Source organism: Podarcis melisellensis (assembly GCF_964234715.1).
Source record: "Podarcis melisellensis genome assembly, chromosome: 10".
NCBI lineage: Eukaryota > Metazoa > Chordata > Lepidosauria > Squamata > Lacertidae > Podarcis > Podarcis melisellensis.
In genome coordinates this window covers 34,503,062-34,530,154 of record NC_138542.1, presented here as the reverse complement: position 1 = coordinate 34,530,154, position 27,093 = coordinate 34,503,062, and the positions used below count along the sequence as shown (strand labels likewise).

The window sequence follows — 27,093 nt, the reverse complement described above, 5'->3', positions numbered from 1 at the left end:
AGGGAAGAGAAAACAGTTGAGAGAGAGAGAAAAGATGGCTCTGCCCAGTTCTGGCTGCTGACTTTTTCCTTGCATCCAGCTTCTAACAGTGTTATAAGCTAATGCAGTCTTAGACTAAGGTCCTCCTCAGACAACCTGTTTATTGATCATTCATCCTGATTTACTTGTACAGAGCTTACACAGAGGTTAGATTATATCCAGTCTTTATTGCGCATCAGTTCCAATTCGTTTGTGGGGCAGTTATATGATAATGAACAGGCAGAGGGCCTTCTCAGTAGTGGCGCCCTCCCTGTGGAACTCCTCCCCCTTCCGATGTCAAGGAGATAAAGAATTACACAACTTTTAGAAGACATCTGAAGGCAGCGCTGTATCAGAAGGTTTTTAATAATAATATTCATTCATTCATTCATTCCCTACCCTACCCATCTGGCTGGGTTTCCCCAGCCACTCTGGGCGGCTTCCAACAAAATATTAAAAATACATTAAAACATCAGTCATTAAAAACTTCCCTAAACAGGGCTGCATTCAGATGTCTTCTAAAAGTCAGATAGTTGTTTATTTCCTTGACACCTGATAGAAAGGTGTTCCACAGGACAGGCGCCACTGCCAAGAAGGCCCTCTGCCTGGTTCCCTGTAACTTCACTTCTCGCAGTGTGGGAACTGCCAGAAAAACCTCAGCGCTGGATCTCAGTGTCCGGGCTGAACGATGGGGGTGGAGACGCTCCTTTTTAATGTTTGATGTTTTTATATATCCTGTAAGCCGCCCAGAGTAGCTGGGGAAACCCAGCCAGATGTGCAGGGTATAAATAATAAAATTCATTCATCCCACATTTTAAAAAATGCATTCCCCCATCACTTTCAACAAAGTGGGTTTGTCGCACTAGGATTTCAGAGACCTTTAATAAACGTCAACCATACTCACCTAAAGTTCCAGCATGTGCTTGAATACCTTCCACAAAACAGTCACACCCTGGAGACTCCCCCACTCAAAAGGTTATTCATCACTGTTTTAGCAAACAGAATTCTTCATAGTACAATATTAAAATGATATAATAAAACAAGCTCAACTTTTTAGAGAAATACCTTGTCCTAAATTATATTCCCTATTGTGAATGATTACTGGAGATATTGAAATTCTGTGGAGCAGGTTCCTTCAAGGGAGCTTGTGTTGGGCTAAGCTATTCAAAGAGTTCCATCCAGGGTACTCAGATCTTTAATTTAATAACCTCCTGATTTTGCTGTGCTTATCACATTCAGGTGCCATGATAGCATCTGTACCTGCGGTCTGCACGACACATTGTTTCTCTAATTGCATTTAGGATTACATATAAATTGCATGCTGCTCTCACCTTCTTACATATACCTACTAGCATCTCAAGTGGAGTTTAAACTACGGGCAATGGTTTGTTTTTTTTAGAGCTTTGGCGGGCACATGTGCTGCCTGCCAGTAATTTTTTTGTTGCCGCAGCCGCCCTTAGGTTGGTCTGGTTGCTATGAGTCTGCCTCTCAATCCAAAGCCCTTCCTAAATGGGCTGACTGGGAAGCCAGTGATGGTGAAGCTGAAGTGGGGGATGGAATACAAAGGCTACCTCGCCTCCGTCAATGGCTACACGAACATGCAGCTTGCAAATACAGAAGAATATATTGATGGTGCATTATCTGCACACCTTGGTGAAGTTCTGATAAGGTGCAATAATGTCCTTTATATAAGGGGTGTGGAAGAAGAAGAAGAAGATGGAGAAATGAGAGAATAACTATTTTTGGAGAAACGTTGTTGTTTTTGTTTTTTACCTGTGCTAAGAAATTTAGTTGTCCGGTTTTGTTTGCTTGCTTTTTAAAGGTTTCGTCAAGTAAAATTTTTTATGGCCAAAAAAATAAACATTGTCATTGAAGAAAAATTACCACTATGGAAGAAAAATAAACATACTATTTCTGACAGTTAAAACAAAAAACAAAAAAAAAACAACCTAAGGGCAAATTTTAAAAAAAAGGATTTAAAAAAGATCTCATCTCTCTAAACATGCTTCCTAAGTTGCTGAAATATTTTTTCTTTAACTTTGTACTCAATACATTTAACAAGCAGCTCTGTTCTTCATGAGGATGTAAGTTTTATTACCGACAGAATTACTCACCTTTTAAGACTGTTATTTAGCCCAGTCTACTGGCCAGTCTTCTTTTGTCACATTTAGCATTTTACTGTACTCTGTGTGATGGATGCTAGGATATAAAGAGTACCATATTAATTGAAACAAGTTTGTAAATCAACCTGGAGAACTCCGGAGCCAATAACAGATTTGAAATTACTCCAATACATATAATTGCCTTGTTTTTAACAAGGTTGTGTCCATGCTAGAGACCTTTAGTTACCACTAAGACATTGCCTTTTCGTAGTCACCTAGATGTGGAATTAAAACAGAGGTTCTTCACAGCACTGTCCCAGAATTTGGAGGCTTTTATGATGTTTAATTGCCATGGCCTTGGCCTTAAGCTGAGAGTAGGAGTAGGAGACCGCTGAGCCTAGAGCTGTGGTGATACCAGCTGAGGAACTTGACTTAGGGTTGCAGATACACCAAACAGTGCCTGGAGCACACCAAGCTGGTGGTCACAAAAAGGCAAGTGATTCTGCTCCTCTTCCCTTTGCTAGATGGTTGGGGTAACTTTCAGTGGCTGTGTGTTCACTATAGCAGAAGCATATATAAAAAAACACATTACTTCCCTCAAATGATTATGTGCACTGTAGTTAAGGGTTGCTTGGAATTGTAACTCTGTGAAGGGTAAACTACAGTGCCCAGAATTATTATTTTTGGGGGGTGGGGAATGTGCTTTAAAGGTACAGTGTGTACATGGCCAACAACTCATCATCCTACGAAAATGGGTCTATTCTGGAAAATTCCGTAATGGAGGTGGGCAGGCCAGCAACAGTTGCTCCTAGGTAGGAAACCAAAGAGGCTGCAGGTATAAATTTACCAGGGTTCTTGATATTTTCATCTTTCCACAGAAGGACAAGTGATGTGAATTTTACCCTGACTTGAGATTTATACTCAAATACTGCCATTAATTTTGTACATGTCCCATAAATGTATCACGGATAGGAAACAAAACAGCTTCTTCAGCAGCTTCCCAAGTGCATAGAACACATACACACACACACACACACACAAATAATTTAGAGTGAAAAGCATATTAGTGTTCATCCTTATTATCCATATGCCTTTTATACACCAATCCATTTATTGTTTATATAAATGTGATTACTTTGGTCTCTGCAATTCAACTCCCCCCCAATAAATAATAATCCTTCACTTAGAGCAATTACATTTTTGTATTAAAATACTTACCTTCAACAGAAGATAATAGTTTTCTATTGCGGCATTATTCAGAAGTTATGCCTGTGTGACAAAATAAAACAAAAAGAGCTTTGTGTTTAGAAATACTCAGCTGATACAAAGACTGATCCTCAAAAGTTCTGTTGGCACCACCCTCTACAGACTGAATTAGGGCTTTTTAGTATATGAAGAAGATAAGTCTAGCTGCAGGGCAGCTAGTCTTACTGTGTGTGGCACGGGAGGAGGAGTCACATTCCTGATCTAATTCTTTTTATTCAATTAATTCTTAAATTAATTTGCTGCTCTGCAAAGACCCAGCCTACATAGAAATTTCAAAAAGAAAATGTTCACAAAATGGTAGGACATTGTTCTTGGGGAAAGGACAACAATATTTATCTTTATGTTTTTCAGATAATAATAATAATAATAATTTATTTATTTATACCCCACCCATCTGGCTGAGTCTCCCCAGCCACTCTGGGCGGCTGGGGATGAGCACTCCTCAACTTGGATATTAAAGGTAAAGGTAAAGGTACCCCTGCCCATACGGGCCAGTCTTGACAGACTCTGGGGTTGTGCGCCCATCTCACTTAAGAGGCCAGGGGCCAGCGCTGTCCGGAGACACTTCCGGGTCACGTGGCCAGTGTGACATCGCTGCTCTGGCGAGCCAGAGCTGCACACGGAAACGCCGTTTACCTTCCCGCTGGTAAGCGGTCCCTATTTATCTACTTGCACCCGGAGGTGCTTTCGAACTGCTAGGTTGGCAGGCGCTGGGACCGAGCAGCGGGAGCGCACCCCGCCGCAGGGATTCGAACCGCCGACCTTTCGATCGGCAAGTCCTAGGTGCTGAGGCTTTAACCCACAGCGCCACCTGCGTCCCCGCAAACTTGGATATTACAACTAGGGAAATTCAACCTCTAAACTACAGGTGGGGAACAGCCCGTGGCCCACCGGGCCTCTCCATTTGGCTTGCATGGCCATTTTGACCAAACCATACCTACCTGCCCTAAACCTGACATATGCTATCAGGTGTAGGACAGGTAAGGGCCTGGCTTGGTTGAAAGGGTCTTTGCAGACCCTGCTTCCTAAGTGCTGATTGTTGGGCACTTTGGAAAGCACTGTGCTTGGTGCTGCAGAGCACTTCTCAAACATCTGACAACCAGCTGGTTGTAAGGTGCTTTGGAAGCGCTGTGCTTGAAGAAGAAGAAGAGTTTGGATTTTATATCCCGCTTTATCACTACCCGAAGGAGTCTCAAAGCGGCTAACATTCTCCTTTCCCTTCCTCCCCCACAACAAACACTCTGTGAGGTGAGTGGAGCTGAGAGACTTCAGAGAAGTGTGACGAGCCCAAGGTCACCCAGCAGCTGCATGTGGAGCAGCGGGGAAGCGAACCCGGTTCACCAGATTATGAGTCCACCGCTCTTAACCACTACATCACACTGGCATTTCCCAAGCACAGGGTTTGTAAAGCCCACCACTTCTGGTGGATCCAGTTATTGGTCCACATCCACCTTACTTCAGTCAGCAGTAGCTCTCTGGCGTGTAAGGTTTTTTCTCTGTCTCCCAAATCTTGCTTTTCAGAACGGGTGCTAGACTGTAAAGAAACTTTTTCCAACCTGGTGCCATCCAGATTTTGAACTGTGGTCAAGCTGGCAGGGGGTGAGGGAAGCTATAGTCCAAAACATTTAGAGGGCACAAGCCTAAAGAACACTGCGGCTCAGTAGAGAATCCACTTTGCCTGCAGAAGATCTCAGGTTCAATCCCAAGCATCTCCACAGGACTAAGAGAGAAGTCAGAGAGCTGCTGCCAGTCAGTGTAGGCGAAGCTGGCCCAGTGTAGGTCTCATCTAGTTACATTTGTTTTGCAATTCAGTTGTCACACAAGTTGCTCAGAGAGTGTTATGTTTTAAGACAGTGTACAAATATTGTAAATATACAATAATAAGAACAGCACAGTGCTTGCCACAATGGTCAACCAGGTCCCTTCAGGAAGGCCACAAGCAGGGCTCAGAAGGCAATATATTGCTCCTGCTGTCACTTGCTTGTCCCCAAGAAACACATTTGACTCGTCGTCTGATATTTGAGCAGAAGGGTACCTCCATAATTTTGAGACACCTGACGGATGTCAGATGAAGGAAGAACATTTTTGTCTGTATTAATGATTTTACTTTTTAGGCTGTAAGCCGTACCAAAGAAAAAAAACATTCCAAGCTGAGCCACAAATTCAAATCTTTATTTCCAGCGGGCAGTCAACACTCAAATAGAGGAGAGCGTTATTTTTCTTGTCCAGCAGGGAAAACATCCCCTGCCACAAATTCCGACTACTAGACACAATACATTTTTTTTAATATAGAGAAGTCTGGATGGTGAGGAAAGGCTCTGCTTTGGAAAGCAATGCATGTCGAGCTTCCTCAGCCCTCCCCTTCAAGTCTGTCCTGTAAAAGGGGAAAACATCAAAGGCCTATTTCTAATGGGCGGCGGCGCTGGAACGTGTGAACAGTTGCGGGCCGTCAGAACGCTCGCGCGCGGGGGAAAGCGAAACGAGAGCGAGCGAGGGAATGCAGCCCTTTTGGGCGAGGGCGCGCCGAGCTCCTAGGCGTCGGCCGCTTGAACGCGCAGGGCGGGGCCTCGCGGGCCGCGGAAAGAGAAAGGGCGGCCCAGAGGGAAGGGGCTTGCCCGGCTACGCTCCGTCGCAGCACCGCCCCCTTGTGGGACGCTATAAACAGCTGCAAGGGAAACCCGGCTGGCTTCTGCGGGGCGCGCGCTTGTCGCACTTGTGGCGGAGTTGGTGGGGAGCCCTGGGAGAAAGAGCTTCCGAAGCAGCTGGTGGCCGCGCGCCCAGGTAAGACGCGGCGGCGGCGGCGCTGCTTCCTCAGCGGCTGGCTTGATTTTGTTCCCCTTCTGTGTTCGTCCTCCACAGTCTCGCCCTTCTGCACAGGCTGGGCGCTTCGCTTTCCTAGGTTTTTAACGGGGGCGCGGGCCACGCTGGGCTGGCGCCTCTGGGTTACCTTGTGCCACCTCTTTCGGAACCGGGCTTCCAAAGCGGCTTGAAATCTCCTGGCGGTGGGCATATCCACCACCCCTGGAGCTGGGACGCCCGGCTGTGTTGCTCCGCGCGTGTGGATGCTCCTGCTGCTCTTCTGCGGGGGGAAGGAAGGAGTATAAATCTCTGCACATGCTCGGAGAAGCGAGTTGGGTTCAGGGGATTCCCGTGTTTTCGTGGGCTCTCTTGGAATGGACCCTAGTCCCAGGCAATTTTATCTTCTCCCTTCTCCTGCCACTTCTCCCCACGGCCATCGCAGTTGATGGAAGCCGGGTGTTAACCCAGCTGTAAGCTGTGCTTCTCTCAAAGCTTTGCATATAGCGCCCAGCAGGGCCCAGTGTTTCTGGAAAGGTGAACGTTTCAGAATTGAACCCATTTTATATATGGCAGCCTTTTCTTCTGCTCCTTGAGCACCTTTTGGAAAAGTTTCACTGGGAACTTCGGGTGGGGTGAGATAATGAGGTTAAAGGAATTTGTTTAACTCTTGCCTGGAAGCTGCTCTGTTTCCCAGCTCCCTGTGCTCATTTGTAAAGTAACTGCCACTAAGTGGCTTATTGGTGAGAAAGCAGGAAAGCTACTCAGCGCACTTCTTGTTTCTAAATGATGCTGCTAAGTCTCGTGATGTGAGCGAGCAGTTTGTCTGGAAAGTGTTTCCCTTTAACGTGCATTGGGTAGAGTCTCTTGGGGACATACAGCTACCTATGGATAGTTGGCTGCTATCCTGTTAATAAAGCAGTTCTTAAAAGCTTGTTCAGGTTGGCCCTGCATACTAATCTATAATGGAAGAAACTACTGCTTGGTAAATATCCATGTTACGCTGTAGGTATTCTGCTTCATTTATAGATCCTGTTGAACAATCTTTGGGCAGTTTGTTTTTCCAAGTTTGTGAAATGGCTCTTTTAATAGGCATGGATTAATTAGGAAAAGACCAGCTACGTGTCATAAACCCCTTAGTGGAAAGCTAAATGCTGTAGGTAATGGGATTTAGTTGCAAGTCACATGCCCTGACAGCAAGTTCAAGTCACCTGCTTGTTAATTGTCTTGACCCCAAAATTAGCTACTGCCAGGTTGAAGATAGGCTAGTGGCACGTTTTTAGTCTTCTAAAAATGAGTGTGCAGCTGTTGACATAAGAAGTAGAACAGAATTGCTGCAAAATCCATTTAAAGTAGGTGACTCTGGAGACTTTTTATTCCAGTGTCTGGATATATAGAATTTAGAATGTATAAATGTTTATTGGCTAAATGCCATTGTAGTAGTAATCTTGGCCAGTATACGGTATTCTGCTTTTCAAGAAGCCCTTTTATGAGAGACAAAATGCATAACTGTCTCCCTCACTGCAAGGATTTGGTAAACTTCATACAATACCCCTTCTTCCACACTTTTAAACCATTTTCTTTGGGTTCTGTTTGAAATTGTTGTAAGCAGCTCCAAACTGCTTTTTGACTGAAGAGCGGTGGCACAAAATGTTATAACAGATAATAATAGATGCAAGAGTTATGGCTTTTGGGTTTATAACCCCATAATTGCTTACGGGGGGGGGACTCCCCATTTTTTTTGCAACAGATTTTTATTTCTTCAACACCTAGAACAGGTTCTGTCATGAACTGCAAGAGTCAGGAGGATGGAAATGGAAAACTGAATCCCATTGGCCCTTGAAGGTAGTTGCATAATTCCTTGGCTCTGTCATGCCTGATTCTTCAAACTTGTTTAACAGCCTGGATACTATCCTGTAGAACAGTGTAGATTATTTTCTAGCCTAGATTGCCTCCTCTGTGGCTGCTGTTAGAGTAACTCTTAAAGTTACTCTAACGCTTTTAAAGTTTAACAATTAATATATTTACATATTTTGTTTTGTTTAAGCATTTTTACCTTGCCTTCTGTCACACTCAAGGCAGTTTACAATGCAAAAGTAGATGCCACAAATTAAAATAACTGAAACACAGACATAGTAGCACCACAATATTGTATGGACAAACAGAATCAAGTGTGTGGGGACTGCTAGAATTACTGAGGTCTAGAATCTGTAAAGAGTTAGTCAGGGTCATTCTTTTCTAGCACATCAAATAGTACATCCCTCCAAGCTGGGAGAACTGGCATTGAAATGGTAAATACATAAGACAAATTCATTGAGAATAAAGCTCTCAATGACCACTAGCAATGCTGGTTCCACTTTATGAAATTAGCAATGGAAGCCTCCTCCTTGGTGGAAAGAGGACAGGGAGGTATTCCTCAGAATGACAGCATAAAGCGAGGTGTGTTTTTTTTTTAAAAAATGCATCCTGTAATCTTTGTCCTGATCTTGCAGCTGCTACTTATCTTTCTGTTAAATATGCGTGTTAATTGCAGTTGTTCAAGTAAGGTTGCATCTAGTTTAGCCCTGAGAAATGCCAACTTGCTGAAGATCTCCTACTAAACTCTTTGCCAAAGCTGACTTCTTATTCCCGAATCATATGTACTGCTGAATGCAACTGCACTGACAGACACTTTCTGCTCACTAGGAATTTCAGGATAGTTCTAGAGTTGTAATCCACAATAGATCTCTTCTGTAGAGAGAGATTTTTCAAATGGAGCAAGTTGTGTTCCAAGATGGACCGCTTGATGGTTTCCGAAGTCTCTCCTGCAAGTGGTTCGTGAGTGCTGCCTTCTTGTAGACTTGTATTATTATTTAGTTAATTTTCTGTACCAACCCGAGAATCATAGGGTGGTTTACAATACAAAAACACAAAAATATAAAACATACTGACAAACAGAAATAATACCCGCCCAGTTTAAAAAGCCATAGGTTGCTTAATTAGCCAAAGACCAGAGAGAAGTAGAATGCTTTTGCCTGGCACCTAAAAATATGTAACTAAGGTACCAGGCAAGCCTCCCTGGGGAGAGCATTCCACAAATGGGAAACCGTTGCAAGAAGGGGAGATTGGCAATTGGCTAGCAATTAGATTTTCCAAACTGAGGGAGGGTTTTTAACACTGCTTTTACCACTGCCTCCTTCAAGTAGGCAAGAGCCCCCTGTCTCACCAGGAAGCATTAATAATCTCCTTGGCCTAGTCAGCTGTCTTTTCCCTACTAGTTTTTATCAGCCAAGAGGCTGACTGATCTCAAGCACCTTATCCATCCTTACTGAAACTCATCCAACATAACCAAACTAGACAGTGCTCTGGTGGACACCTCTTGAGATTCACCTGTTGTAACACTGGAGTCAAGGTCCAGGCTGATGCAAGTGATTTTATCCTTAAAATGCTTTGCAAACAAGTGACAGTGAACTACCATCTGTTCTACCACCTCCTTCGGACCAGACTGTAAAAGGCCCCATACTATCTGGAAAAGCTCTGGTGGACGGCATAGTTTGCTACCTTCACTGCAACTAAGTAGGTTTGATGTTGAGTCCACACCAGTGTTAGATTGCATTCGACTGGAGTTTTCCGCCATCTGTGTTCAAGCTATCTTCCAGCTTGTCTCATTGCATGAAGCTCTGGAGTATACTAAGGAGCCAAAGCAGGAGAAGTTGCTCAGGAGTCATCATGTCAACAGCCCGAGCCATTCAAATGTACCAGAGATCAGCCAGCACTCCGACAGGAGTGCAAATCATAGCAGCCAGAAAATTCCCCAGAGCTGTCTGGAAACCCATTGGATCCATCAGCCTCTGAAGGGTGGACCATCCCATTAGCCCTATGCAGAAGGGGAAAGGTGCTGGAAGCCTAAATCTCAACAGGAAGTGATGTGACCATGACAAGGGATTGTGATATCAATAGCACCCTCTTTCTGCCCAGCAGAGAAAACAAGGTCCAGAGTGTTGCCTGCTACATGCAGTGGCCAATGGCATGTTGGGACAGCCCCATGGTCATCATGGCAGCCACCCTAGAGTCAGTCACCTTGGCATGGATGTTGAAGTCCTCCAAAACTAGCAGTCTGGGAGTCCTCAACATCGCCTCTGAGACCAGTTCTGTCAGTTCAGGCAGGGAGACTGCTAGGCAGCGAGGTAGGTGGCACTATTGAATACTGCTTGACAGTTGTATCAAAGCACTGTATTGTTAGGGAAAGGATTTGAAGAATGGTAGCTTAGAACTCTATGCTGCAGAGCACAATTGGCTCCACATCATGTAAAAGTTTACTGCAGTGTTCTTAAATACGTTATGGGCATGTCATTACTAGCTGAGGGCACATCAGAAGTGGAAACAATTACTATAGTAAACCAAATCTGGATGTATATTAAGCACATTCATCTTGAATATAAAGCCCAAGTACAGATATTGGTGTTAATAATGAATGTTGACCAGTGCCCTCAGCTGCTTATTAGAAGTCAACTCTCCTGACATCTGTTGATAAAATTGGTTCAATGCCATTATTTCCTCTTCTGTACCAAAATGAGTATTTACACTAGTGCAGACCTATTGAATAGCGGTTGTGCAGCTCTGAGAGGCTGCATCAGTGCATCAAATGATGTTACACTTGCAACATGTGCTTATATGCATGCAAATATAAATGCAAAAATTTCCCAGTGCAGTCTTGTTCTCATGACTTGCTCTGTTTGTGGAATGAGTACCAAAAGCAGGGCCAACCTACTCATGGAGAATCATTTTTATGGGAAAGAGAAATAGCCATACCAGGCAGTTGCCATTTCGTTGCTATTTCTGCGTCCATTACTGTTACTATTATTGTACACATGTGTACACCACTTTATGGCATAAAACCATTGAAGGGTACAGGGTAAAACATACAGGGTAAAATACAGAATAAAATACAGAAGCACAATAAAACGAATTCAACAAACTCTTAAAAAAAACATTTCATGGAAATGGAGAATTGATCTTTCCTAAATAACTGGGTGACACCTCAAGGAAAGCTTTCCTAAACAAAAAATGTATTCAGTAGGTGCCTAAATATCATAATGCTACATGCCTGTCTGATTGTGGCTGAAAAATGAATCCAGAGAGTTGGGGCTAAAAGCCCAGTGCAGACTAATTGAACCTCTGTGTCAGACATATGGTATTCTCAGCAGTATCCTATCTGAGGAGCACAGTTGCTGGGCGGGAGTGTCTTGGGCAAGACGATGCCTTAGATATTCTTGTCTCAAGTTTAGGGCACTAAATAGTAAAAACAAGACCTTGAATTGTGCCTGGTAGCATTTTGGCAGCTAGTGCAGCTCCTTCAGCAGAGGACCTGTGATGTTGATGGGGTACCCTAGTCTAGCTGCTGCATTCTGCACCAGCTGCAGCTTCCAGGTTTAGTCCAAGTGAAGCCCCACATAGAACACATAGCAATAATCCAGTCTTGAGGTTACCAGTGCCAAGGTGAATTCCTTAGAGTATGTGGTCTTTAAAGTGGAAGGAAATGAACTTATACATACACATTAAAGTTGGTTGCCAACAAAGGAACAATAGAACCCCAGTTAAAATTAAGTTCCTAGTGGGTTTACTCTTTAGGAGATGCTATAAAGTGGGAATGAATCTTATACTGCAAAGTTCTGGAGAAAGGAATGCAGCTTATATCCGTCTTAGGGTCCTGTTTGCTATGATTGATATCAGCTGCTACATAGTAGTGCAGCCAAACCCTTGGATAAATGTAATGGAATCCCAACATTTTAGATTCCAGTGGTGCCAAGAATGACAAAATAACAGTATATGTCATAAGTAACCGTTTCAACCTCATCTTGACCATTATATAATGCCAAATCCTGGAAAAGCAGTATTAAACTCTTGAGGACTCTTAAAGGGATGTGCTAAGTAGTTAAAATTAATGTTGCTACCTAAAATGGAGCTACTAGGATCATGCAGAAGACGACTTGTAATTGCTGGGTAGGGAATGCACTAAAATGTCCTGATCTGGATTAATCATTAATCTTCTTTTCCTACATTCCAAGAATGGTTTACTCTATACAATGGTCACTTAGCTGTGCAGCTTTGCTTTGTAAGATTTTCTGGGTCACTCTCTCCATAACAACTAAGCTGAACTTGGGTTCAAGCTATCTGAAAAAGCTAATAGAACAGCAATGATTTATAGAAAGGTTCTTTTATTTGTACACTTAAAGGAGTTGGCTGCTGTTGTTTTTCACTGTTTATCCAAAATCATTAGAAGTTGGGCCAGGTTCACAATGTGACCCAACCCAACATACACACAGAACTGTGTTAGAGCAACCTTGTCTGCAAGGCACAGCTCCAGTATTTCAGCTACACAATATGTGTTCTTGAAGCATCAGCGTCAACAGAAGTGGTTGCAGTTGCAATTTCATCTGTGAACTTCTGTCTTACATTGTCTGGTTTGTCCAAAGGGCTATTTATTGATGGGTGACTCAGCAAAAAGAGCTGTTAGATAAGGATGTGTGGATAGGTATCATTATTTTCTGGTGACTGGAATGCTGTGCCCCTTGAAGCTTTACTAACTGAGAGGTTAATTTGAGAAAAGGCAATTTTAACCAGTTAGTTGTTAAAGTTGTGAAGGACACAATGGTGTCATTAACATGATTAAAATAAGATTCGTAATAGAAAATGATATTATAACAGACCTCACAATCAGCGTCAAAATCTAGTACAGTCATACCTTGGATCCCAAACACCTTGCAACTTGGAACATTTTGGTTTCCGAATGCCGCAAACCTGGAGGTGAGTGCTCTGGTTTGAGAACGTTCTTTGGAACCCGAATGTCTGACGCAGCTTACGCGGCTTCCAATTGAGTGCAGGAAGCTCCTGCAGCCAGTCAAAAGCTGCGCCTTGGTGGTTGAACGTTTTCAGAAGTTCAATAGACTTCCAGAACAGATTCCGCTCTACAACCAAGGTATGACTGTAGTAAGTGAAATTGAAAAACTTTCCATTCCAAAAATAATGCCTATGGAAGACAGTCAAACAAGACTGCCTTATCAGTGGCTCAGAGGGAGTTTAGCTTAATTGAGTATCAATAGTTTGAGGCCAGGATAAAGGTAAAGGTATACCTTGGGGGCAATTGCTGCTTCCAATGTGGACTTCACTTGACTTAGACTCTTCTAGTTGTCTCTCTCACCTACTAGACAAATGTTCAGTGGGACAGATGTTCTCTCTGCCCCACATCACCCCCGCTAAGCAAGCAGAAACTGTGTTTCAACAGGCATATTAAAAGATTTTTAAAAGCACCTTTTATTAGTTTTTCCTTGTTTGTTCTTGGGCTGTGTGTTAAAATGGAAAACAAAGGTCACCTTTTCGCCACATAGAGATATTCCATTTACCAATTTTAAAAGTTTGGATACACCTTTCTAAGCAAATACCCACTCCAGGGAGCTTACAATATTTTAAGGTATTTGTTTTCCTTTTTACACTTTCTTGTTGTGTGCTAACCCCCACTGGAGGATAGAAACTGGCTTTGTGTTTTTGAGGCATTTCTCTCAAAACTAATCTGTGTCCTTGGTCAGTAGGGTTTAATAACGTTCCTTGCACCTTTCCACCCCAAAATATATTTTCTTTTGAAGCCTGCTCAGGATCTGCTCATGGTTCCAGCTTGAATCCTTCTCTCTTCTATGGAAGAGGGGAGTTGGGGAGAGTTTACTGATGTTGGATTAGGGAGACAGCACCAGAGACATTTAGGAGAATGAGCCATTTGCTATTGACCCTTGCACCCCTCCAGTGGGGTATGGTGCTGCACATGTTCACTTCCTCTGCTGATGGGAAAATAGGTGTGTGTGAGAGAGAACATGCACTGGGGCATACTGTTTCTGGTTCCAGTTGTGTGAATGAGGGTGAGGTTACTCCCCTGCTTTCTGAGCATGATGGAGTTGTCTGGAACAATTGCTGCACTCCAGTGGATACTCCCATCTCTGCTTTCATCACATTGCTATAATCATTCTCTTACACGGAGTATCTATGGAATGCTCTTACGATGTTGTAAGAAATCTATGCATGACAAATGATTTGTTCCCTTAAACCTAGTATGAAGGCTTTACTGTTTGAGAAATGTATGAAAACTTACCTCAGCCCCGCAGTTACTCCAGGCTGTAACTCCCAACTCACTCCCCCGCCTTCCCCCCAGCAGCAAGATATCTATGACAAAAATGTCTCTCACTAAATGTAAACGAATTGTGAAAAAGACTCTTAGGAATTGAACATGGAGACGATAGACGTACCCTTCCCTGTTCCTTTGTTTTGTAACACACACAAAAATCCTTAATAAAACTTAAACCAAAAACTGATGGGAGTGGAAGTTGGAGGGAAAAATTGAGATTGTTCTAGAAAAGTTATTGTTATTTTCTACAAATGTTAGCAAAGCTCCTGCTGTGGAAACACAACCTTTACCTTGTTGCTAATTGCTACCATCTCTTTTGCAGACTCAAAATGCCAAACTGGGGAGGTGGCAACAAGTGTGGGGCCTGTGGCAGAACAGTGTACCATGCAGAAGAAGTACAATGTGATGGCAGAAGCTTCCACAGATGCTGCTTTCTTTGTAGTAAGTACTCTTTTCAGTTGAAACAGTGAATGGGCAGTGCAAGTAGTGAGCAGCAGGACCATAATTGTTGCTATTCAGCTCCAAAGACAGACATCTTATGGCCTCAAGGAACAAAGAGTGTAAAATACCAAGCACTATCTATGCTGCCTTGAGCAATCTTGAGTTCCTTTCTTCCCAGGATGACTCGAGAGGACTGTATCTTCACCAGATGAATGCAGTACTCTTTGTCAGGAGAGCATTTTCAGACACTGCATGACCACCAGAGGAAGTGGACCTACTTGCATGTCTCATATAACTGAGCATATAAACAATAAGAAGCTGCTGTAGCTGTTCTTTGGAAGAGAAGTGGACCAGCTCTGTCTAGTACTGAGAGTATTAAAAGGACTGGAATTAGCGGGATTCAAGACTGAGCTATATCACCATCTTTACAAATGAAAGGCTTAGGTCAGTGATCGGCAGGTTATGGTCCTCCAGATGTGTGGGGGCTGCAACTTCTATTGGCCTCAGCAAGCATGGTCAATGGAGTTGTAGTCTCAGAACATCTGGAGGGCCACAAGTTCCCCATGCCTGGTTTAGGTTTTCACTTTGCTACACGTTGGCCACTTCAAATCAAAGCCACCATTTCAGTTGGCTCTGAGCTGAATTTATATTCTAAGATTAAGCATGTTAACAAAATACCAAGTTTAATCCATAAAAATGCCTGTTTCACACTGTAAGTTGTTCCAGCAGTTTACATTTTAAAGATCATTTTGTGAGAATTCATTAGTTGGCTCTCTTTCTCATCCATACCAAATAAGTTAATTGAATGATCTGGTTGATTTTCTATTTCAGCACAGTGGAGCCAAAATTCTGTTGGGCTTTGGCACAGGAGGCTGTTGATTGTCTTAAATGAGCAGAGTCTATGCGATTATGTTTCAGGCCAACAGCTTATTGAAGAATTGCATTTTTGTACTAAAAAGCATGTTCATTAGATACTAAGCAAAGGATTGCATCAAATAACTGCTTTGTGATGCAGCTGCCACAAAGAAGATCAATATTGTTGTGACATTAAATGTGGATTGTAGTTTACCCAAGCTCATGTCATGAAATTAGTAAGAGCAACAAGCAATTTGGGTGGGGGAGGCAGGCCAGGAATTTTCAGTAGCTGCACTTCAGGAAAAGCAGGGCAGTTGATAACAGCTGTCAAACCTCATGGTAGCAAGAAAGTCAATGAGCTAAGCAGCAAAGCTGGGAAGGTAACAGAATAAGCTCAAACTATTTGCAGTTTAGGTTCAGGATTGCTTCTTCCTGTTTAGGCTTAGACATGGAAAATATGAAGGAATAAGTTTCTGAGGATGCATAAAGAACTCAGCTGTGAAGGAATTGGTTATCTCATTTGGCCTCTACAAATCTGGGATTAAAGGCGAGAGCCCTCCTAGTCAAAAGGCATGACAACATTTTTCATGAAACTAAACAGTGTCTTGTGAGATAATAATGGAACACATTGTACACTACACAATTCGACTACAGGAGTCAAAACCCAAAGTGTGGCACTGCTCTGCTTCAAAAGGAAGCAAAAATGCACCCAATAGAATCTAGTTCTGCAATGTAGCTTGACTCGCATTTGATGTGGAATAGTGATGAGACATGAGCATAAATGCATTTCTATCTTCGTAACCTTTACAATGCTAGTTAAAAGGTGGGTACTGTATTTTCATTGGGTGTGAGGAATGGCTAGTGCTGGTGTCAAGCCTCTGGGTTGTGATCTTGACTGCCACTCACCTGTGGCTGCAGCGTGCAAAAAATTATAGAGGGGAGATGCATTTGTGCACCTATTGTTACGTCACATTTTCTCCTGATACAGACTATTAAATGCAAAAGCTCTTGCAGTCTTATGGATCAATATATATATTTTTCTTACTAGGTGAGTTCTGAACCGCCTGTTTCTGGTGATATGCAAAAATAATACTCAATTTTGAAGTCATAGTGGTGTTAACTAATGTTTCCCAACCTTGTGCCTCCAGATGTTTTTGGCCTACAACTCCCATCATCCCTAGCTAGCAAGACCAGTGGTCAGGGATGATGGGAATTGTAGTTCAAAAACAGCTGGAGGCACAAGGTTGGGAAACACTGAACTAAAGCATGTTGCCCTGAAGTAAACTTCTTGAATGTGAATGGTGGAGAGCACATGGACTGTTGTGCTGAGTGCTCATATAGAACTGCCCATATTTTCTCATTAACAGAGAAATTCTGGCCTCATTCCCAGGAAACAGATCAAGCGACTTAAAACTGTAAAAGCAGAAATAGGTTACTAATGGTATTTCAGGACATGGATTTAAGTTGGGTCAGTATTCCCAGTAAGTCTCAAATGGAGTACCCGTAGAAGGTGCACTAATTATTTTTTTTAGTGCCTCTAGTTATGGATACTTTGTAAAGTAAAAATGGGAACTGTTGCATAATTAAACATGTTGTGTGGTTTTAAAAAAGCAGGAGGGGAAATTGCTGACCTCAGTTCCTGGCTTCTTTTGCAGCCTTGTTAATTAAACTGCATCAAGCTTCCATTCTGTAAATGTCACAATTAAGAATGGGAAGGAGGGACAAGTCCCTCAGTAGAGCAAAATATAATCCAGCAATTCAAAAACATTCCCCTCTTTTCATTTTCCAGTAGTCCGCTAAGTTTTAAGAACTACCAGAGGCACTTCCCCCCCCCCCCGGCATTTAATGTTCCTTTCTGTTAATAAATAGGCATCCGTTTTTTGAAGAAGCAAATTCTTTCTTTCTTTCTTTTCCAGTGGTCTGCCGGAAAAACTTAGACAGCACAACAGTAGCCATCCATGACGAAGAGGTCTACTGCAAATCATGCTATGGAAAGAAGTATGGTCCAAAAGGCTATGGCTATGGCCAAGGAGCAGGCACTCTTAATATGGACAGAGGGGAGAGGCTGGGCATCAAGCATGACAAGTAAGTATAACTTGCATTCTACTTGAGCTACTTGTAACTGCAGCTGGCAGTGTGACCCTACATGAAACAGCCTGCAGCCATGCTTTTGTCATGTCTGTATTGTGTATTGTCCCTAAGCAATGGTGGAAGGGTAAAGTTCACTCTGATTATATAACTAAGCCTTCGTTAGTAGCAGCTGTCCAGGGAACAAACATCTCTGGACATGAGTCAACCCTGGTTTGCTTTCTGTGTGTAATAGTGATTCAGTTTTCTCAGAAAGCTGTTTATTATGGAAGTGACGCAGTTAGGCTCTGTTGGCAAGTGTTTTATAACTAAGGGTTCACCTCTTAAATCATGTTACGTTACTTTAGAATCTCATGAATATCCAGCCTAATATATATAATGGGGTAAACCAATGCCTAATTCACATGTGACACCAAACCATGGTTTGGGCACAATGAGAATTGTGCCTGCTTGCACTTCCTCTTCTCTTTATGCACTCGGCTTCTGTTGCTTCTTCTTGAATCAAAACCAGTGCACATTGGCTTGTGCAGCAGCAGCAGCAGCAGTTATGGCTTCCAGTAAGCCAGGAGCATTGGGGGCGGGTAGTAATTGCGAGCAAGGCTTGGTATTTCATTTGAACAGTCTCAACATGTTGGATGCTGAGCAGTTCCTTCTGTTCAGATGAAGGCTTCAAAGCCTTGATATTATGCCTCAGATGAATTTATAATTCTCAAGGCTATAGAGCACCTTCACTGTAAAATGAAAAACCATGATGTAGTCCACCATAACCTCATTGATTGTAGTATGATTTTCAGGGCCCTCTAAATGGATAAGAATACTTGGCTGGTGAGGGCACCTCCCCAAATGGCAGGGGATTTGTTTTAAAGACAAACAAGCCACAAGGCAAAAAGAAACTCAGATCTGTAGAACGGCTGCATTTTAAAGAATACAGGGAATACTGTGGCAGTCTTTATCATAGCCAGAACTTCAGGCACAAATGAGGCTGTATTGATGTGGGCTTTTGATAAAAGTTGTTTTTATAAATTCCAGTAAACTTTAGAGCAAAAATCCTGATGTGAGGCAGTCTTAAGTACATTTTTAGCTGTGCATATTTGTAAACCTAGCCATTGTTCAAACTAAGGGATAATTTGCGAACATGGCTGTCTTTAAAAACCTTTCATATTACAGGTGCGAATTGAGGGAAAATCATTACAACAGCATTGTGAGAGTTCAGTGAATCAGCATAGAGAAGTATAACTATGGGCTAGTGTGCATCTAAACCAGGTTATTGGTTTGTGGTGTTTCCCCCCTGTTGTTTTTCTTATGTATTTTGTGTTTTTATTTTGTATTTTTATGTTGTGAACCATCCTTTGATCTATGGATGAAGGGCAGGACACAAATTTAATAATAATAAATAATGGATTCCACTGAAATTGGATATTCACTAGGGCACTTTACTTTATTTTAGTGCACCTTCTCACCGACCTACAACAAGTCCAAATACTTCAAAGTTTGCCCAAAAATTTGGAGGAGCAGAGAAATGTTCCAGGTGTGGTGATTCTGTGTATGCAGCAGAGAAAGTAATAGGAGCTGGAAAGGTAAGGTGGCATATTGTTGCAGAGACCTTGCCAAGCAACACTGACATTTTTCAGATTCATTAATTGTAGATAAACTTGGCTTGTTAAGAGTGGGGTAGCTTGCTCTCTTACAAGAGGTGAGCAAGTAGATCTCTTTGAGGAGGAAGAGATTTGCAGTCTCGAGACAGTGGCCAGCTGAATCCAGTTTCTCAAACATTTGTACTTAAGTGCTTTTTACTAATAGATCAAGCTCATATGAATAGCAAGATAACTCTAAGAAGACAACCTTTTCTGAAAATAAAGATTTGGAATTTTTTTAATGGTGCAATACAGAAGCCTAAAATAAATGTGCTCTCTTTCTATCTAGCCTTGGCACAAAAACTGCTTTCGCTGTGCCAAGTGTGGGAAAAGTCTTGAATCAACAACTCTGACAGAGAAGGACGGTGAAATCTATTGCAAAGGTAAAAGGTTAAGGCAAAGGGCATAAAAATTGCTTGTTCCGGTGAAGTCTCGTATGGTTTGATTCCAGGAAGGGGTGGTCAACAGGTCAAAGGAATCTATTCTGCAACTGTTCTTTAAGTGGATAAATATTTTCTCAATTTAAGTGATAGTTGGAGAATAATGAAGGTATCGGGTTTTCAACTAAGGAAGTAATCTTAAATCATTGCTGTGGATGGTGTAGGGACAACTATTTTACACCAGCCAAAAGGATTTGTATAGCAGTTTCCTTCTTTCAGAAGTGACAGCTCTTTAGGTATAAGGAATAGTTTTGCCCTGGAAAACAATAGAAACTCATTTTTAAAAATGTTCTGTAAATCTGCTTGAGTACCCGATTTTATTATTTCACCAAAACAACTGCTAGAATTGAACTGATAGTCTACTATTTATCCTTGCAGGTTGTTATGCGAAGAACTTTGGCCCCAAAGGATTTGGCTATGGGCAGGGAGCTGGTGCTCTGGTTCACGCTCAATGATTCGTTAGTGCCATTGCACTGAAATGGTTCTATAGTTACAACTTAAATGCCACTAATTACTGTGAAACTGATAACTAGTGTCCTATGTTGTTGCTTGTCTTAAAGTATTGCATTTTCTCAAGCCTTAAAAGCACACTTTTTACATGCACTGTCAATTGGGTTCAGTAAATCTTTTTTGCTTAGAAGATTAGTGTGTTGAAAGGCCCCCTGGAGAAAATTGTTCTGTTTCTACTGCCTACAGATCTGCATCTATATATTGCTTTGGCTGCAACATTTGAAGCATGGTATGAGTTGCTTGCTGCCTAAACAAGCACTTCATCAGGTAATGGGAAGACTGGGAGTAAAAAGCATGTTAATCCATTATAGCCAAGTCTGTCATTGTAGATTTGCAGTAGCCCTGCTCAGGCATTAACCTTCCCAATTATGCTCGTTGGTCTTGCCTACTCCACGTTGGAGAAGTAACTTCTAAAACAGGAACCCGCTCTACTCATGGAGTCCATGATTTAGAATCCTGGTGTTACTCCACTAATTATAGCAAGTTCCCTTCTAGGGAATGATTGGAAAATGGCTTAGTTAAGGCCAGTAAGCTGACAACCACCCACCCCTTGCTCTGCCCCTTTTGCAGTTTTATAGGGGATGAACACCCGAACAGGGCTTGTGCAAATGGCCATCATAGCACTATGTTAACTGTCCATCTCAGTAGTTTCACAGGCAACAGATGTGAGGTACCTTGATGTCAGAAAGGCAGCAACTTCTAAAAATGCAACTGAGGTATCTTCTGCAGTAGATCTCTGCTCTGGCTATTCTAATTCATGGTATCCTAAAGAGAGATTTTTTGGGGGGGAACCATGGCTTGACTCACAAGGAAGTTCCCTTCCCTACTCCCATTTCAGCTGCACATGCCGTTTGGGAAGACGTTGGATGGAGCACAGGGGGAACTCTATGAACTCAAGTTTACTATAAGATACAAGTCTATGATAAATACTGCAGTTATTAGAACATTAAGAGTCTGGAGTAACTTCTAGAAGGCCTCAAATCTTGTTATTACTCTTTGAATACTGTTGTTCTGAATTGCTTGTAGAGTTAGCCCTACAACTATTGCTGCTCTATCCATAATTGGCCAGGGTTATGACATTTTGGAATATACACAGTAACAAAAATGTCATTTGTGATTCAGACTTCTGCAAAGGGACCAGTACTTCCAACCAATTACTAAGGTATCTTCAAGATTGTGGATGAGGCAGGGGAAGAAGCAGACAGGACAGTAACTAGAAAGCGTAGGGAAACTAAAGTTTCACTTGTTAAACAGTTTATTCTTGTGTTATAGACAAACCATTTTTGTCAGATTTTATTCATTTGGTAACTTGTTCCCATATCCCTACTCCATAGTAGACTTCACTACAGAGATTTTAGATATCTAAGTATATATGAACTATGGGCTTTGCTATTTTTGCAGTATGAACTGGGATAATGGACATTTTATTTCAAGCCAAGATGCTATTTTGCTTTTTGTTAATCATGCGAGTTTGCTTGGTATGCTTATGTACATGTGGGTCATTTTGAAATTTTTGAAGCAAGGACAAAGTATGCATGTCTCAACAATAAATGGTTAGGCTGCCAAAGAAATGACTTCATATCTCCTTTCAACGTCATCTGTGTTCACAGCACAATTCTGAACAAGGATCCCAAATCAGAGTACTAATTATTCTTTAACTCTGTGTTCCTACAACCATATAATTAACAAATCGAGGCCAAGGGCATATACAATAAGAGCAAGAAATGCTTATGCAATAACAACACTTAAAGCTATTTTCACTACTTAACCAGTCATTTTGGCCAAACTGCATCTACCTGACAAACTAGAGATCTGCTGTTCCCAATCTAAGCACCACAGTAAGTGTTACTATTCTTTCATAGCAAAAAGCAGCTCTGTCACCCACCTCAGAAATTCTTCTTTTGCCTCCCCAGCTTTCAGTTCAGGCTGGGGGTGCAAAAGAAGAGACACGGCTTTAACTTTGAATCACCTCTTCTCCCTGTGATATCAGGTGGGTGCAGTGCAGGGCCTGGACCAGTTCTTGATTCAACTAGCCCACCCCTCCTGTAGAGCATAATTGCTATTAAAGCCTTCCTGCATGATCTTGGCTCTCAAAGGCTGGAGGGCAGGTGGGAGAGGGAAAGTACAAAGTTGGTTTAAGAATAACTTGTGGATCAGAGCTCCCCAAACTGTTTCTCTCAACATGTTAAGTGTGTAGGTGTGTTGCATGAACGCTCCCTGCACTTCTCCAGAGGCTGGAAAACCGAAGGACTGTGTGGTGAAATGATGCATGTCTACAAAGTGTCACCAACATGCAAAGTTTAACTCCAATGCTGGAAAAAAATGCTTCGCTAGTCTACTTACTGAGGTAGCAATGGGCTCTTTGGAGTAACCTCCTAATTAGCAGAAAAGGAGCCAATCTCCTAAGAGTAAGTTCCTGAGTGTTCTAAGCAGGAGAACAAGAAACTCTTACTGAAGTAAAGACAAATGCTAGCATCTAGGAGACAAGTATTTATTTGATTAATAACTTACAAAAAAATGACAATTTTAATTTATGTAAGGAGTGCTATTTTTATTAAACATTTTACAGATTTTGTTCACCATGTAATACATCAACATTTTGACAGTAGTAAAATAATGCTTGGCACAGTTATAAATAAGGTAAATTAAAAAAATACTCAGTTTTAAACAATGATGCTCTTATGCATATTACCTGTTAAAACAACTTAAGAGAGCATTGAGAAACTTAAAACCTGCAAAAAGAAAATAGCTTATCTAGGGCAGAAACAAATTTTTCATTTGCTTGTTCTGAATAGATCAATGAATATCTATCCAGTATATTTGGATCGCTTTCATGCAGCCCTCTAGAATGGTGTGGTCTGCTGCAATAAATAACAGAGTTCTTGGTAGAAAAAAAATGCTGCATAGATAAATTGCCAGATTTCAGAAAAAAACCGTTCAGTATTTCAGACTACTAGAATTATTCTAGCTGCCTCAGATGTAGAACCTTCTTCTGGGCAATTCTAACTCCATTATATTTTCTTTTTGCAGCATAGAGTTAAGCAAAATTTACACCCAAGTATTTTGGCTCAACTGAAGTAGGATTTATTTTCACTATCAAGGACACAATTATTTGTACAAGGAATCCATATGTGCACATTACTGTAACTTGCAAAAGAAATATAGATGTATGTTACACAGATTTTTCTGGAGCTATGAAATATATTTAGCAAATAGATTACGGAGGGCTTTCAACATCAAATGAGATTCTGCAGAGCTACACTTTCTCCAAAAGGGAGTCAACTCCATGTAATGTAAAATAAGAAATAGATGGCTCTGCTCAAACATGTTCAGCTTGAAACTAAAGTTTACAAGTAGTGTTGTAAGAATAATATATTCTTATTATAGTTCTAAGTTGTATCTGACAAAATGGCACAGGCCTCTTTTGCCATCCCTGCACCCAACTTCATTCTCTTTCCCTCAAAAATAGTGTGTCAAAGACAAGGTTGAATTTTTCCAGTATGAAACATTCAAGTACACTAATGTTGCAATTCTGTAAATCTTGGTATCTGGTACTTGCAAACTATGCACACCTGGTGATCAAAGAAACGGCTAGAGGGAAAATGCCTACTTGAAAATACTGAACATCAACTATTTACAGTTTCACTGCTCCTCTTACTAAGGCAAGGGGCGGGAATACCACTAGATTGCTTTAATACCTGTAATCTGCATATTACAGGAAATGCTAGTTTTGCCAAGCATCAAACATGCAGTGAAGTTGCAGGGTACAGTGCCTATTAACAGCAATATTGATCATTACTAACAAGCCCATTAGATATCTTCCTACATTTTTGGTTGGATAAAATGAAATGAGCAGCTTTTAAATATACTAACACACACACACACGCACACACACACACACACTCACAAAGAGAAAACTATTTGATAAATTATGTATATACAGATAAACATTCTTTACACTGGTCTCGATCATCTGTATTAAGGTCCCCTCCCCAAATCCCCCTCACAGGATTCTCGAACCACTATGTTGCTACAGCACTTAAAAAGAGAACTTAACCGATTTTTCGAGTCTCTCTGTAAACAATAGTTAAGGAAGCAGTGAATAATTCACAAGGAATATATAAAAATGCTGTAACATAAAATCAGTGCATCACATTCAACAACATAAAACTCTTCTGGAATGCAACTTCATACCACTCCTTACCTTTCAAATATATCTGGTTCTGGTAACTTTGAGACAAACAAAAGTTAAGGGTGTTTTCCCACTTGCCATTACCATATTCTTCAAGAAGCCATGTAATGTTTCCCCCCCCCCCACTTAAATCTGCTACAAAGGAATTATAACTTTCTTTAGCTTGAATTCCATCATTTTATGTAACGCAAAAGAGTTACTTGTTAATCAGTTTTTACTTCTCCAGCAGCCACATTCAATTTAACTGCAGTCATATCCTTCCCCGCTCCCCTATTACTGAGAGTTGGCCCTTTCACTCTTTGGTTCCACCTACATGACTTCACACATCCTCCAATGACTGTAGACTACATCATGCAGAACTGTACCTACTACTTAGGTACCAGCATTTCACTGACTGCATATAATATATGTTTTTATTTAGTTTTTGCAGATTATTATGCTATATTTTGTTTTGTGGTCTAATTTTCAAAAGTCGTATCATGCACCTAAATAGGGCTTTATACTGGACGAGATGTAATTTTGTGCAACTTCACCCACCCTCCCCAAATATACATCTTCACACAAGGCTTATTACGAGTAATTCAATATATCGGAAACAAGACAGCTTTAACTGCCAACAGCCATTACATTTACGTAACAGTTTTGTGACTAACATCCTTCTGCGTCCTGCTTCCAACAACTTCACGCTTTATGGTGGATTCCCAATAAGACCACATGATTCTTCGGAGTACTGAATGCACATTTTCAATGCACATAATACTATAGCAAATCTGTACAAAAATTCCATTACAGGAAATATAATACATTGATCTCAAAGTCTGGCTGCTTTGTAAAATTTGACTTTAATTCCAATGAAATTGTTCAAATTATGAAATAAATATTTCATGTTCAGCACAGCATGACTTTAGTATGTTTGTATTTTAACAATCTCATGCTCCATTGTGAAAGCAGTTAAAAGGAAAGAAAATGGCGTGAATATGTCTTTGTGAATCATTCCCACGGTAAGGACAGTTAAAATCCTTTTCTCATCTTCCTCCTCATTGTCAGGATTGGCAGTTTATTCTGTCCTTTGATTACATCTGTTAATAAAACTGATGTAGAGAAGGTACCATTAGATTCACTGTTAGCTCTATTCATAGCATGCTACTGTTCAAGGGATGTGGATTTGAGAGAAACAAATTTTCAGGCACCACTCAGATACGATATGCTCACAGGTTTGGAGGTGGGTGTTACACTAGCTGGTAGCCACTTCCAGTTGTTTGGTCATATTCTATTGTATACTGCCTTGTCCAGTCCACAATAACAGGACGAAAAAGACCGCAGCATCTGAATTCAAAGAAGTCTATAATGTTTCTTATGCATCCATGGCTAAAAAATACAAACAAAAATGGTTATATAAATATATGTTAGTCCAGCAAGTGCAACAATGTTAGTCATCATTAAGGAGGACTCCCCCCCCCCCTGCCCCAATACATATAACTGTGCTTGTGGATACTTACAGAACCATTCACTGCTACCGAGGAGTGAAAAGCGTCAGCTATCAACCAAAAAGCCACACAGGGTTGTAAACTCTCAATAGGAAGCTTTAGGAAAGCTATGATTTCTTGGCTTCAGTTTATCTGCCCCCTTTATAATGGGGATAATACTTCTGACCTAGTGTATTGGGTTTGGGGAAGGACTGGTTACATAGCACATGTGAGATATTACAAATACCCATTTAAATTGGCTAGAACTGGTTCTGATGGAACACAATTCACATATCTAATGTGGTTGCACAGTCTGGCCACTCCCACAAATGAGGGTATGATCACTATTTCATCAGATATTCTATAAGTCTCTGGATGCTGCTTTCAACAGCTCTGGATATGGTCATGTTCCCCCTAAAACAGCTTTCCAAACTTTTTATGTTGGTGACACACTTTTTAGACATGCATTATTTTGCAGCACAGTAATTCAGTTTTATTAGCAAACTGGAGGTTAAACTAACCCATTTCCCCAGGAGGAGCGTAGGGAGTGTTTGCATGGCACACCTACACACTGCAGCTGACACACTAATGGGTCATGACACACGGTTTGGAAAGCTCTGCCCTAAAAGTTCAGGTCTGTGGTTTGCGGGTTCTCATGGATCAATTACTATCGCCAGAGACAAAAGTGGTCTCAATGGCTTGAGTGCCTTTATAGCATGGCCCACTCCTTATGGATAATCCGGCTTCAGTGGCTTCCTCCTTGGTAACCTCATTTAGAAAACTACTGGAAAACTCTTATATGTAGGGCTGCCTTTGAAGACAGTCCAGAAACTGCAGCCTGTGCAACCAGAGTGCTGATTAGACTTTTACTTTTTGATGTTATCAAATTGCTGCTGTTTGATCATACTATTGGTACCCTTAATTCCAAAGGAAGAAAGATACACAAGAGGAAGAATAAGGCAGGGTGAACGGGACAAAGAGGTTTGGGGAAAGAAGAAAATGTAGGAGTCTTTGTCAATTATTAATGGGGTCGTAGAGAAGAGAAAATGGGACCAAATTAGGGAAAGAGAAAGCAGATGTCTGTGTACTCTGAAGTATTTTTTTTCTAAGGAATAATCTTTCATTTATGATGA

General features: G+C 41.4%; 2 protein-coding genes and 1 pseudogene across 4 annotated transcripts in view; 2 read left to right on the top strand and 1 right to left on the bottom strand.

Annotated features, from left to right (window-relative positions):
• Positions 1-1,409: 1,409 nt before the first annotated feature.
• On the top strand, positions 1,410-1,938 carry LOC309379396 (small nuclear ribonucleoprotein F pseudogene; annotated as a pseudogene). The gene has a single exon. The product of its transcript is annotated as a small nuclear ribonucleoprotein F pseudogene (transcript).
• A 4,075-nt stretch (positions 1,939-6,013) lies between these two features.
• On the top strand, positions 6,014-21,873 carry CSRP2 (cysteine and glycine rich protein 2). The gene is made up of 6 exons (XM_081929099.1): positions 6,014-6,167; positions 14,657-14,775; positions 17,547-17,715; positions 19,166-19,295; positions 19,642-19,735; positions 20,171-21,873. The coding sequence occupies exons 2-6, from the start codon at positions 14,664-14,666 to the stop codon at positions 20,245-20,247; spliced, it is 582 nt and encodes a 193-aa protein (XP_081785225.1). The 5' UTR covers positions 6,014-6,167; positions 14,657-14,663; the 3' UTR covers positions 20,248-21,873.
• Positions 21,874-24,616: 2,743 nt separating this feature from the next.
• The window catches only part of ZDHHC17 (zDHHC palmitoyltransferase 17), a 44,210-nt gene continuing 41,733 nt past the window's right edge, over positions 24,617-27,093 (bottom strand). For both annotated transcript variants that reach the window (XM_081929097.1, XM_081929098.1), the window contains exon 17: positions 24,617-25,862. In XM_081929097.1, coding sequence (XP_081785223.1) covers positions 25,724-25,862 — 139 coding nt within the window. In that variant the 3' untranslated portion in view covers positions 24,617-25,723. The remainder of the gene's footprint in view (positions 25,863-27,093) is intronic.

What these genes read in the sequence shown, in the direction of transcription:
- CSRP2 (XM_081929099.1), top strand. Translation starts at nt 14,664, where the DNA reads ATGCCAAACTGGGGAGGTGGCAACAAGTGTGGGGCCTGTGGCAGAACA. An exon ending in AAGTAATAGGAGCTGGAAAG is followed by an intron (nt 19,296 to 19,641) that starts GTAAGGTGGCAT and finishes CTTTCTATCTAG; the next exon opens with CCTTGGCACAAAAACTGCTT. An exon ending in CGGTGAAATCTATTGCAAAG is followed by an intron (nt 19,736 to 20,170) that starts GTAAAAGGTTAA and finishes TTATCCTTGCAG; the next exon opens with GTTGTTATGCGAAGAACTTT.